The following is a 12596-nucleotide window of genomic DNA, read 5'->3' on the forward strand; positions in this document are numbered from 1 at the left end:
TATGTTGCCCAGGCTCACCCACTCTCTTTTTTTGTTTTGGTCACACAGTTCAGAGAAAATACTGACGTGTAAAAATTAGAAATAGGAACTAAAAAACCCCAGGTATCCTGTTCGATGAAGTAAAAAGTCATAGGATTTCATTTCCGAACCTTGAAGCTGCGTTCGACTGGAACACCCTAAAAGGTAGCACGCAACACATCCGACTTTGAGTGGATGCTTTGCTGCATTTTCTAAGCGTTCAAATCTCATATTAAAAAGTCGAGGCTGGCTTGCAGACCCTCTGAAACCCCAGGTGGGGTTGCCAAGTAAAAGAACTCCATTTGCATTTCAGGCATGGCACAGACCTAGGCTGAAAAACCGACTGTTTGCTGAAATTCACATTGAACCTGGCGTCGTGCACTTTTATTTGCTAAATGTGGCCACCTGGCCCCGCTCAGGGACGCGGTTTGGGGATCGCGCGGCGGGGCGGGGCGGGGCGGGGCCTGCCACGCATGGGCGGGGAGATGGCGTCATCAGACTCTTGGGGGCGGGGCTGCCACACATGGGCGGGGGCGGGGCCATACGCGCGGGGGCGGAGAGAGGGCGGGGTCAGACTGCGGGGGCGGGGCGGGACAGAACTGGGCGCGCGGGGGCGGGGCCGGACGCGCCGGCGCACGTGACGGTGGTTGCTAGGGTGAAAGTTCAGCGCGCCGGCGGCACTTCCAACATGGCGGCGGCCGGGGCGGCGGTGGCGCGCAGCCCGGGAGTCGGAGCCAGACCTGCGCCGGGAGCCCGGCGCTCGCCCCCGCCGCGGGCCGCACGGCTGCCGCGGCTGCTAGTGTTGTTGGCGGCGGCGGCGGCAGGGCCGGGCGCGGGCGGTGCGGCGCGGCTGTACCGCGCGGGCGAGGACGCAGTGTGGGTGCTGGACAGCGGCAGCGTGCGCGGGGCCACCGCCAATAGCTCGGCCGCGTGGCTCGTGCAGTTCTACTCGTCGTGGTGCGGACACTGCATCGGCTACGCGCCCACCTGGCGGGCCCTGGCCGGGGATGTGCGAGGTGAGGCGCGCCCCCGCGCGGGGACCCCCGACCCCCGGGACGGCGGCCTTCCAGGACCCCCTGCGACCGCCCCAGAAGGCGGGTCCCGGGGCCCCTCTCCCGTTTTTCTTTCCTTACCGCAGAGCCAGCCCCTGCCCCATAGAGGCACCCCACTCGGACCAACCCTGGCCTTTCCAGGGTCAGGTAACTAAGCCAGCTGCTCCCCACGTCTTCCCCAGGTTAGATCCTAGCGAGTCGGGCTGTCACAAGTCAAAATGAAACCATTTTCCCGCAGCCCTCACCGCACACTTGGGGAGAGGGAAGCCCTCCCGTATCCCAGCTCTCAAAATACCTGTGTTTTGAGCCCCAATAACTTCATTGACTGCCAGGCCTCCTACCCTAGCTATTTCCTGGCGTCCACACACCCCATCCCCAGTTATTCCACATCAGTGCCTAGAATTCCTGTTCTCTGAGGATCCCTCATTTCTATTCCGCACTTGTAGCCACCTCATTCCCTTTAAAACCTTCATCATTAGCTTCCTGGTTCGGATAGCTGGCTGTATAGTGGGTGCTCAGAGTGAACCCACAACGTAGCGATGCAAATACTCTGGAGACTTCTCTATAATAACCCACAATAACCTACAAAGCATTTTTTTTTTTTTTAACTCTACAAAGCATTTCTTTGGTGGGTTCCTTGATCACAGATGCACAGCCTTTGAGAAATCTTTCACCAAACTGCCTAGGTAGTGTTCCACACTTGACTGTTTAGTGCTTTCGTCTGGTCGCACGTTGTTAATCAGTCACGAAGTTACTCGCCTGCTCTACAGGTCAGAGTTGGCGTGGGAGGGGCATTTACCACACCCTTCCCTTAAAATGCAATTTAAATCACTGAAGTAGGAGGTCCTCCCGACCCAGTGAGGTTTGGCAGGGCTTCCTGTGTTGTGCTAACCTCTAATTACATGTTTCAGTGGGCAAGAGCTGTAACAAATTGCTACTCTTTCTTCCGGCACCTTTGTTTTTATGTCTTATACCCAATCCTGCTGTATTTTTCTCATCACCAAACAGATTTGTAAAGAAATCTTTTTTTTTTTGAAGTCTAAATAGGGCTTTTGTTTGTCATTGTAAATGGTTATCTTTAAAATGCATTCTCCTCTTATCTCACGGTGATGGGGCCTTTTGATTCGAATGGATTCCTCCTCTTTGATCTCATGTTTTCTTATGTCCCTGTTGACCTGACTCAGAACCGAGGTCAGAGACTGGAATAGAAAGACAGAAAAACTGTTCAGTGGGGTTTTTAAACACTGCTTTTAGGAAAACAATTCAATCATGTAGAGAACCCTTCAGTTCTTGTGTGTTATTCAGTGGCAGAAACAGATATGTTCATTAAAATGCAGGTGGCCCTGGCAGTACTTTGTCACCTGTTTAGCTTTTTTGTGGGTTTTGGGTTTGATTTTTTTTTTTTTTTTCAGTTGAGTCGCTGAAGTCTAAAGATGGTAACCAGATTCAAATATTGCAGATTCTGTAGCTGAAGCAGCACTTAGGTAGCCTTGAGAACCGTCCCCAGAGCTCAGAAGGAAGGCCACTCCTGACATCCGTACCCAGTGGTGGGATTAACTCAACTCAATAAGTTGAGACCCTTTAGAGGGTCTGACTGTCTTCCCAGTCACAGCAGGAAGAACAGGCTTGGGCCTGAGACTGAGACTGGAGGAGGATATGGCTGAAAGTGAAAGACAGCAGTGGCCTGACCAGGCAGCAGGGAGAGGGCTTCAGGGAACCCAGGCAGAGGGTCCTGTTGGCTAAAAAGCCAAACTAGAAAATATTGAAAGAGGTTTGTTCTGAGCCAATGAGTGGAGGGGCCATGGCCCAGGGAAGAGTGTCAAGAGGCCCTAAGAAAGTGTGCTCCAGGCAGTCACGCTAATTTGATTTTATACATTTTAGAGAGACAGAAGTTCAATAGGCAGAGAAACATAAATCAGTACATGTAAGGTATAGGAAGGGGTAGGTTTACAGATCATAGGTGGATTCTGATTGGCAATTGGTTGAAAGAGTTAAGCTTTGTCTAAAGACTTGAAGTCAGCAGAGAGAAATGCTTGAGTTAAGCTAAAAGGGCTATGGAGGCCAAGGTTAAGTAGATGAAGCCTCACAGGCAGCAGCCTTGGGGAGAATAGAGGGTAAATGTCTCTTTTCAGACCTTAACGCTGTCAAACTCATTAAATGTCTCCTAGATCCAGGAAAGACCTAGAAAGGGAGGGAGATTCTCCGCAGATGCAAATTTCCCTCACAAAAGACAGCTTTGTAGGACCATTTCAAATATGTCAAGGAAATAAACGTATTTGAGGGTGAAATATTTTTATTTCCTTCAGGGTTTGCTATCTGTCATGAGGTGCTGTACCCAAGTCAGGCTGGAGTTTGGTGTCATTGCTGGTGAGGCTGTGCTGTCTGTCTGTCTCTGTTTCATTCACCCTGGTCAGCTCTGCCTAAACTCCAAAGGGAGGTGGTACAACCAGGTGTGTCTGACCTCCCTTGCCTTCAGGGCCTGGAATTTGTTTCCTCGGGTTGCCCTGGGGTCTCCTTGGCCAAGAGGGGGTTCAGTTCAGTCAGTCAGGGGACTCAGGATTTTATTTTTGGTTTACAGTCCTGAGAGCCAAGCTGTGCCCATGAGGCGTGTGGGAGGTGGAGGCCAGGTAGAAAGGGGTGAAAAGCCCTCGGCACCGAGGAGTCCCCAGAGCTGTTCTAAGGCTGCAGCTCTCAAAGTGGGCCACTTGGGGACTTGTTAGAAATGCCTGCTTCTCAGCCCCAGACCAGACCTGCCAGGTCAGAACTGTCTGCTTGGCACCTGGCTCCTCGTCTGTCATCCCTGCATGGAGCTGTTCCACAGGGATAGGGCGCCCACTGCCCGTGGCAGTGCAGGGGTCTGGCCGCATGCAGTCATCATTCCCGTTGTCAACATTCTCATGTTTTCTTATGTCTCTGTTGACCTGACTCACATCAGTCACCTGTGGCCCTGATCAGTCACCTGTGACTTAGGCCATCCTGCTGATCCCCTGGGGGCACACAGGCCATGGCTTGGGCCCCACTTCGACCTAGAGTGTCCAGCCACCTCCTCCCACCGGTCCCCCTGGCTGGCACCCGCCACGCCCTGCGTTCTCCACGCCTGTAGCTGCTGGGGAGGATGGTTAGGTGTGGGCTCTGCTCCCCAGGAGCCTCCAGCTGGAAAGAGCAGGACAGGCCAGGGCCGCTTTTAGAGGCCTGTTCCCCACAGCTTAGGGCACGTTTGTTTTCCTCAAAAATTTGGATTGAACTTTAGCTCTTGACTGGCATTTTTAAGGTTGGGAAAATAAATGTTTTTCCTTATAAGAAGGTGGCTTAACAAACAAAAGGTGTACTGTTTGGTGTGACCAAATGTCATTCTAGTGTTTGTGGAGATTTGGCTTAAGCCTGTCACTTCTAAGTACTTTGCAGAACAAAACCTTGCTGAGTTCCTGAAGATCTGCCTGGCAGTGATGGTTGCTGGGTTTGTGATGGAAGATGAGACACCGGGGCCTGGGGCTACACTTGGGCCTGTCTGACCGGTGAGATCTCTGAAATGCCTCTGCAGTCTTGAGTGGACAACAGGATGCACCCTAAAGGCAGGGCCTGTGTCTCCGTGAGCCGTCTGTGGCCCTGGTGCCTGTTCCCTCCCATCTCCTTCACTTGGTCAGCCTGAGAAAGCAGGGCAGGCCGCCACCCACAACAGGCCGAGTCCTCCCACACCTGTCCTCAGGAGGGCAGGAGCGCTCATGTTGCAGGTGATAGCACGTGAGGTTGTGTGGGACAGGCCGAGTCCTCCCACACCTGTCCTCAGGAGGGCGCTCATGTTGCAGGTGATAGCGCCTGAGGTTGTGTGGGATAGTCACGGTCATGCAGCTGAGTGACAGGCCAGGATGGGTGTCCAGGGGTGGGTGACCTGGAGCCCTGGCAGTTCATTCCTGTGTCTTTGTACAGGACGGGTGGGGGTTGGGCACATCCCACATCTCCTGAAGGAAGGGAAGGGCACTCTGTGATTGCTGCCAGCTCCTCTGTCCCACTTGGTCTGGTTTCTTATCTACTCGACTAGGCTGCAGGCTTCTTGGAGATGAATTAGAACTTGGCGTTCCCCACAGACTCATTGTCTGTTTACTGGAGAAAGAAACAATAAGGGCCAGAGGGAGGGGGACATACGGGTGTCAGTGGGCATCTGGCGGGGCTGACGGCCCTGAGAGCCGCCGGATGCTCACTGGACTTGTGGGGATGGAGAGGGTGGAAGGAGGAAGGTGAGTGGGGCAGTGGAGGCCTCCTGTCTCCTTATGGGCCCAGAAATGGCCTAATGCAGCCCCGCTGTGGCGACCGCCTGGGTATTTCACAGAAAGGATGGTGCGTCGGAGCAGCCGGCCTCCCTGCTGGCCTCCCCAGTGGCTGTGGTTGGTGCGCTGAGAGTCCGCCAAGAGTTCCAGGCCGCTTGTTGTTGAAGTAAGGCGGGATGGTTCGCTAAGAGGGCCTTACAGCCACATCCAGGGAGCCGCCTCCGCTGTGTAGTGGGGTCATCGTGCCTTGGGTGACCCGGGTCGCAAGCACTGCTTGGGCTTCCTGATGGAAGACGGGCTGAGGGACTCGTTCCCTCCTGAGAGAGAAGCAGCGTTGGAATTGCTGTCACCCCAGAGCATCCTTCGAGGCTGAGGACCGTGTAGTTGTGGTTTAACGGAACTGAGCTAAATGCTGGGGATCAAGAGTCCACGGGACCCAGCGCTGCCCTCAGTCCGCAAAGGAGGCGACCGTAGCATGCGTCCAGGTTGTCTCAGACCAGCCCTTGGCAGCTTCTAGGTGATTTGTGTTAGGCTCTCCCGGTTGCTAGGTGGGTTTCATTTCCACCCAGGCCTGTTGTTCCAAACTTGTGTCTTGAACTTGGAGCTTAGCTAAGAAGACCTTTGCTCAGCCGAGAGGGGGCTCCACACAGAGGGTCTTCTCCAGGGGCTAGCGTGTGGAGTTTGAGACCCCAGCGTGGCCCTGACTCAGGAAGGAGAGGCTGCAGTGGAGCTCTGTCCCTTAAACACAGTTCACTAGTTGCATTTAAACTTGGGAGATGATTTCGTCTTTACTGTAATCATTTTCTAGAACTGATCGATACTTCACTATACATTAGACTTCTATAGACTTTTTCATTAGAACATGACAGGCAGCCGTCAAAGAGTTAATCTTGTTAGATTCGGTATCAGAGTTATTTGACAAGCACGTTTGAAATAAATGTTAGTCTGCTATATATAGAAGCTTAATTATTTCTCAAGTATTTTTAAGACTGGAGTACTAAAATAGCCGGGTGCTTGAGCGGAAGTGAGAATAGGCCTGCAGTCTCATTTCTGCCTCCCTTTGGAAGCCCCTGGCTGCGCTGGGTTGGACACCCCCGCCCCTGCCCACACCCTGTGCCTCTCAGCCGGCTCTAACCCCAGAGGCCCAGTGAAAGCAGGCCATTTGCATTCTGCTTTAGAGGTTCAGAGCTGGACAGGTGGGCAGGGCAGGAGAAGGGGAGGGTACCCGTTGAGTGAGGCCAGTGCCCTGAAGCTAAGCCTTTTACATGTTTTGTGTTTTATTTGATAAGATGGACTGCCATATCTTTTGTGTTGCCATGAATACCGTCCATCTGCCGGGTCCTTGCCGGGACTCCTGGCGCCTGTTCAGCTGCTGAGGGCGGCCTGTGTAACTGAAATTCTCCCTCATCTGCTCAGCCTTCCCCGAGCACACGGGCTGGTGTTCTTTCAAGGACAGACAAAGGCTTTGTGGGTTACCCGCAGGCCCCTTCACCAGGACCGACCCTGCGTGGGGTGGTGGTGTCGGGAGCATAGCTCTGCCGAGGCAGGTCGAGGTGCTGCCCCTGTGGACTAGTGGAGCTGGACTTTCCTGGCCCTGCGGGGTGTGCAGGGGCTGTGCATGAATTCAAGCTCTGGGATGAATTTGCGCTGTGTGCTCTCCCAGCCCCAGGCCTCGGAGAGCTTGGAGGAACAGCAGGGAACAAAGCAGGGAGGTCCCTGCCTGAGGAAGCCTGTGCTTTAGAGGGAGCAGCTGACAGTCAACAGGAAGACAAATAAAACAAGGAAGCGGCCAGGGCAGTGGCTCACGCCTGTAATCCCAGCACTTTGGAAGGTGGGAGGATCACTTGAGCCTGGGAGTTCAAGACCAGCCTGGGCAACATAGCAAGATTCCCCACTCCTGTGGTCCCAGCCACTTGGGAGGCTGAGATGGGAAGATCACTTGAGCCCAGGAGGTTGAGGCTACAGTGAGCCGTGATCACGCTCCTGCACTCCAGCCTGGGTGACAGAGCGAGACCTGTCTCAAAATAAAATAAGTAAGTTACCTATAGATTGTAAGTCCTAGAAAAATGAATAGACCGGTTAGAAAGAAACTGGAGTGGCCCTGGGTGGTAGAGCAAGGCATCAGACGGCAGCGACTTGGGAGAGGAGCCACGAGGTGACGGTCCTGCCAGGGGCATGGCCAGCACAGAGGTCCCGAGACAGCCAAGACTGCAGTGTCCAGGGGGCCTTTTGTTTTAGAGACTGGTCTCTCTTTGTGGTCCGGGTTGGCTTAGAACTCCTGGGCTCAAGAGACCCTCTGCCTCAGTGTCCTAAGTAGCTGGGACAATGGGCAGGTACCACCGTGCCCGGCTAAAAGGACTTTGATAGGGCCTTGGTCGCTCAAGGGGGCAACCACGAGGTCCCTGAGGGCCCAGCAGCAGGCAGATGCGGGCTCAGTGAACAGTGCTCGTCTTCTTCCTGAGCAACAGAACGCCAAAGAACGATTTTAAGCAGGGAAACCTGGTTTCTAGGTAAAAATCTCCAGCTGCTCTCTGGAGAACTGAAGGCCAGAAACCAGCGGAGGACAGTGGGATGTGTGAGAGGCCAGGCCGTGCCTGGCAGCTGGGACCTGAGGGGTGGAGGGAGGGTTGGCACAGCCAGGTGGGAGGAGGCTGCCCGCCGGGCTTGCTCAGGGCCTGGATTGCGAGGCGGGAAGGAGGCCCGGGGAGCGTTGTCTTTGGAAGGCCAGCTCAGGGTTCCCTGACGTCTGAGGGCTCCTCGGGGAACAGAGGGGAAGACTGTGCCTTCCTGGTAGAGCTGTGGTTTCAGGTCACGCAGACAGTGTTTGGGCGAAAGTTACCGAAGGCCGCGTCTCGTCTCCTGGGAGCACGAGGGTGCGGGGAGGTGGGCACGCGCCCGAGATGTGGAGCAGCGCGTTTCACTCCTGGCCAGGGCCTGGCTCTTGTTCCTGGCCCCCGACTGGTCGGGTTCCCTGTCTGGCTAGTTTTCTGTATCCTGCTGCTAAGGAAGTATTAGGTAAAACCTGGAAATAGGACCAAAGCTGAGTCTCGTGCCCTCTCAGCATCATGTTGGGGTGCTGCACGGGCTTGCCCGAGGGCTGTGGCCTGGGGGACGTCTGTGTGTTTACGCTGCTGTTCACTGCTGACTACGCGCCCAGGCTCTGGGGTTGTGCATGAGCTCGCAGGCCTTTCCTGGTAGAGGGGTGGACAGCGTCTGTCCAGTAGACAAGGAGAGCCCAAAGGTTGTGGTTTTCTTGCCCAACAGGCCAGTTTCTTTGCACACTGTCCCTGGGGGCAGGTAGCACAATTCTCTGCTCCCCACCTCGCCTCACCGTTTCCTTCAGCAGCCCCACTGAAGGACGTCGATGACGCGTGTTCACTGTGTGTGTGTGTGAGAATCGCGTGGTTAGCTTTTGGAAAATTCTTCTTGGGCACTGGCACAGGACGGGCTCCAGGTGACGGTGGCCTAGGACGGGCTCCAGGTGACGCCAGCCCAGGATGGGCTCCAGGTGTGCATTCGTCACGCTGGGAATTCACCTGGTGAATTTATCAGAGGTGTCACGGTGAAGTGCACCCGTGTGAGTCTTGGGACGCACGCTGGGTTCTGGAGCACCCGTGTGGCCGGCGGGCCTGTGATTCAGGTGATGCCGCAGCACTGGCTCTTCTTGCCATCGTGAGGAAAGCCTCAGATTGGCCAAAACTCGGGGGAAAGCAAGGTGGGTCTTTTCTGTCTCCTTTATTTAAGCTGGCAGCTGCCGCCTGTCTCAGAGGGCAGGTTCCACCCGTGGATGTCCATCCAGTCCGGCTGAAGGAGAAACATCGCCATTACCACCTAGCATCTGCCCCATCTCCCCACACCGTGCGTCTCCCCGGGAGCTGGCGCACCCCTCCCTCTGTCCTTGGGCAGCAGCCAGTCCTGTCTCCGCGTGCCCCATGGAGGCGAGCTGTCTACCTGGCTCTCTGTGGAGCAGGGAGTGGGAGGAGGTGGAGGGTCAGGAGTGCCGGGACGATGCCTGGGACAGCTGAGTGGAGTGGTGGGTGGCAGGTGGCTTGCAGAGTGTAGACTGGGAGGGGTCCGGGTTGACTTGGTGGGGTGCAGCGCCCCCACCCGGCCCTGACCCTGATTTCCGGTGACTTCGGAACCAGAGGGAGACTGGATGCTCCCTCAGCTAAGGTGGCTGTGAAGTTCCATACTTGGTATTTATGATGGAAACTGCTCTCTGCAGCCCAGTTCCTCCCAAAGCTGAGGCCAGAGAGCGTCGCTGGTGAAAATGTTCGTAGAGGACGTGCCTGCAGGCACGAAGCCAGTGAGACCCACTCCTTTCTGTGTACCCGGAGTCTGTGGCCTTGGATGTGGAGAAGAGACGGCTCAGCCCTGGCCACCCCTGGGCCATGCTGCCTCTGTAGCCGCCAGAGCTCCGTGGGTCGCCTGGGTGTGACCCAGCCCGAGGGTGAGGGGAGCAGGTGGTCTTCAGGGCTCTGGCTGACGCCGACGCTCTATGCTCGTTGGCCACCCGTCTTCCTTCACTCGGACATCGTGGTGGTTGAGTTCTCCACACACATCAGTGGCCGTCCGTGGCTGTTGAGACAAATAACAAAGTCCGCACCAAGATCTGCAGCCTCTTGTGAACCGGCCTGAGCCCCGCTCAGGGCTTCCTCTTGTCTTCTGGGTGACGGTGTCCCTGACTCGAGGGGTTCCTGCAGCCGCCTCCCCGCCTGCTCTGCCAGCCTGAGTTGTCTTCCCTCCTTCTCTCCTTCCTTGGTCGTCACTCCCCGTAAGGACCCGGCAGTGTCCCTGGTCCCTGCAGGTGTGGCTGTCGTGGGGGCGTGGCCTTCGAGTGGGCTTGTTGGTCCTGGCCCTGCTCCAGGCAGTTGCTGTGCCACCACCTGTGCCTCTGACCCGGGCGAGCCTCACACTACCCTTGGGAGATGGATCTTCCCTGGCATCTCCATGTTACAGATGGAGCAGCAAGAAGAGATTGTAACTTGCCCCAGTTCTCAAAACTCAGCAAGCAGCAGAGCCTGATGTGAAGCTGGACCTCCTGGCTGGGCCTCCACCTGGAAGGAGGGTCTGCTGGGCATGGGCCTTGGGTGGGGGACCCAGTTGAACAGCAGTCAGGGTAGACTCCCAGATGAAGTGGCATTCGGGTGGAGACCTGGGGGGCAAATAGGAACGAGCCCGGTAAAGGGAGCAGGGGTCACACAGCCCAGACGTGTGGGGACAGGACAGAGCAAGAGACGCAGACTCACCTGTGGTCGCTGGGGTGGGGCGTGATGAGGCTGGGGCGGGCGCAATGGAGCTGTGGGGCCTCATGGAGACCAGTCTTGCTCCCGAGCTGTGGGTGGCCACTGGGGCTTCCTCCAGGGCCCTGCTTCCGTCTCCGCCTGCTGGTGCGAGGTCCATAGGAGACCCAGGACGGCTCCCGGGTGCCAGTGTGCTAGCCCTGAAGGGGCTGCGTGAACTCTCACCTTTTTCTCCGCCAAGTGTCTCTCTGTCAGGCTAGAAAGAATTTGCCACTGTTGCTCTGGGATGGTGCGTTGTCAACTCTGAGCTGGAAAAGGTGTGGGACGTCTACCGGTTACGTCTGGGCTGCCCTCCAGGGGGTCAGTTAGAAGGGCAGCACTCCCGTTGTACAGTTGACCCTCAGACAACTTGGGGGCTGGGGGTGCCAGCTCCTGTACAGTGAAAAATGTGTGTATAACCTGTGACTCTCCAAAAACTGAGCTCATAGCCCACCATTGACTGGAAGCCTTACCGGTAACAAATGGTCGATTGACACAAACTCTGTGTGTTACACATGTTCTGTACTGTGTTCTTACAGTAAAGCAAGCTAGAGAAGATTGTCATACAAGAGAGAAGTAGGCCTTCTGCTCAGGAAGTGTCCTAGGCAGACCCTCATAAAGGCCTTCGTCCTGTTCAGGCTGCCCCAGGTGGATCCTCATAAAGGCCTTCGTCCTGCCCAGGCTGTCCCAGGTGGACCCTCTTAAAGGCCTTTGTCCTGCCCGGGCCGCCCCAGGTGGACCCTCCTAAAGGCCTTCGTCCTGCCCGGGCCGCCCCAGGTGGACCCTCCTAAAGGCCTTCATCCTGCCCGGACTGCCCCAGGTGGACCCTCCTAAAGGCCTTCGTCCTGCCCAGGCTGTCCCAGGTGGACCTTCTTAAAGGCCTTTGTCCTGCCCGGGCCGCCCCAGGTGGACCCTCCTAAAGGCCTTCGTCCTGCCCGGGCCGCCCCAGGTGGACCCTCCTAAAGGCCTTCGTCCTGCCCGGGCTGCCCCAGGTGGCAGCGGTAGAGGAGGTGGAGGCAGTGGAAGGGAGGCAGATGTGTTCCATGTCACTTCATGGAGGTACGTCATTCTTTCTGTCTGGCTTTTTTGCTTTTTATTTCTCTGAAGTGTTTCTGTGTGGTCCCAGTCCTCCTTCCACTGTTTGCTTTAGTTTTAGTGCTTGTTTTAGCAAAGGGTCCATGTCATGGAAGAAACCAGAAACCGTCTTGAGTGATGAGAGCCCTTCTGCCAGGTGATGGGCTGCGTTTGTGTTTGGCACTGGTCTGATGGGCTGCGTTTGTGTTTGGCACTGGTCTGATGGGCTGCGTTTGTGTTTGGCCCTGGTTTGGAGGCACTTGGATCCACGGCGTCATCTTCTGTTCATTCCTCTGGTATGAAGTCTGTTAGCTGTTGAGTTTCTCCACGATTCGTCTCATGGAATCCTTCTCCCCTACCCTTTTGGCCACATCCACAATCTCCCGTGGTCTCCTTGATTGGCTCTGTCATAAATCCTGTGAGGTCAGGCACAGCCTATGGACAGTTTTCTCCAGCTTGACGGCCTTCACGGCTTTTCCTGTAGCAACGAGGGCATCTTCGGTGGTGCCGTCCTTCCCGCTGTCGTGATGTTCCCTCTGTGAGGTTCTCTGCCACCGCGTTGGCCGTCCCGAGAGGACGGTGTGATGAGCCCTAAAGGGCCTTAGGACCCCAGATCTAGAGTAAGGTTCACTGTGTCTGGGGACAGGTAGACTGATGAAGCCTTCGGTGTTGAACTCACGAGTTCTTGGTGGCCGGGGGCATTGAGCAAGATCAGATCACTGCAAGAGGCAGCCCCTTACTGGAAGGACTTCCTGGCTTCGGGGACAAAGCGTCCGTGGAACCACTCCGGAAAAGTGTTTCTCGTTGCCCAGGCCTTCTCGTGCTACCAGAAGACTGGCAGCTGGTGTTTGCCTTTCTTGTTCAAGGCTCAAGGGTTAGGGACTCTAATTATAGGTAAGGGCAGT

General features: G+C 55.9%; 1 protein-coding gene across 1 annotated transcript in view; it reads left to right on the plus strand.

Annotated features, from left to right (window-relative positions):
* Nucleotides 1-697: 697 nt before the first annotated feature.
* QSOX2 (quiescin sulfhydryl oxidase 2) overlaps nt 698-12596 on the plus strand; it is a 40710-nt gene continuing 28811 nt past the window's right edge. Inside the window, exon 1 of the mRNA XM_005580445.4 lies at nt 698-1034. Coding sequence (XP_005580502.3) covers nt 707-1034 — 328 coding nt within the window. The 5' untranslated portion in view covers nt 698-706. The remainder of the gene's footprint in view (nt 1035-12596) is intronic.

This window comes from Macaca fascicularis, chromosome 15 (assembly GCF_037993035.2).
Source record: "Macaca fascicularis isolate 582-1 chromosome 15, T2T-MFA8v1.1".
Taxonomy (NCBI): domain Eukaryota; kingdom Metazoa; phylum Chordata; class Mammalia; order Primates; family Cercopithecidae; genus Macaca; species Macaca fascicularis.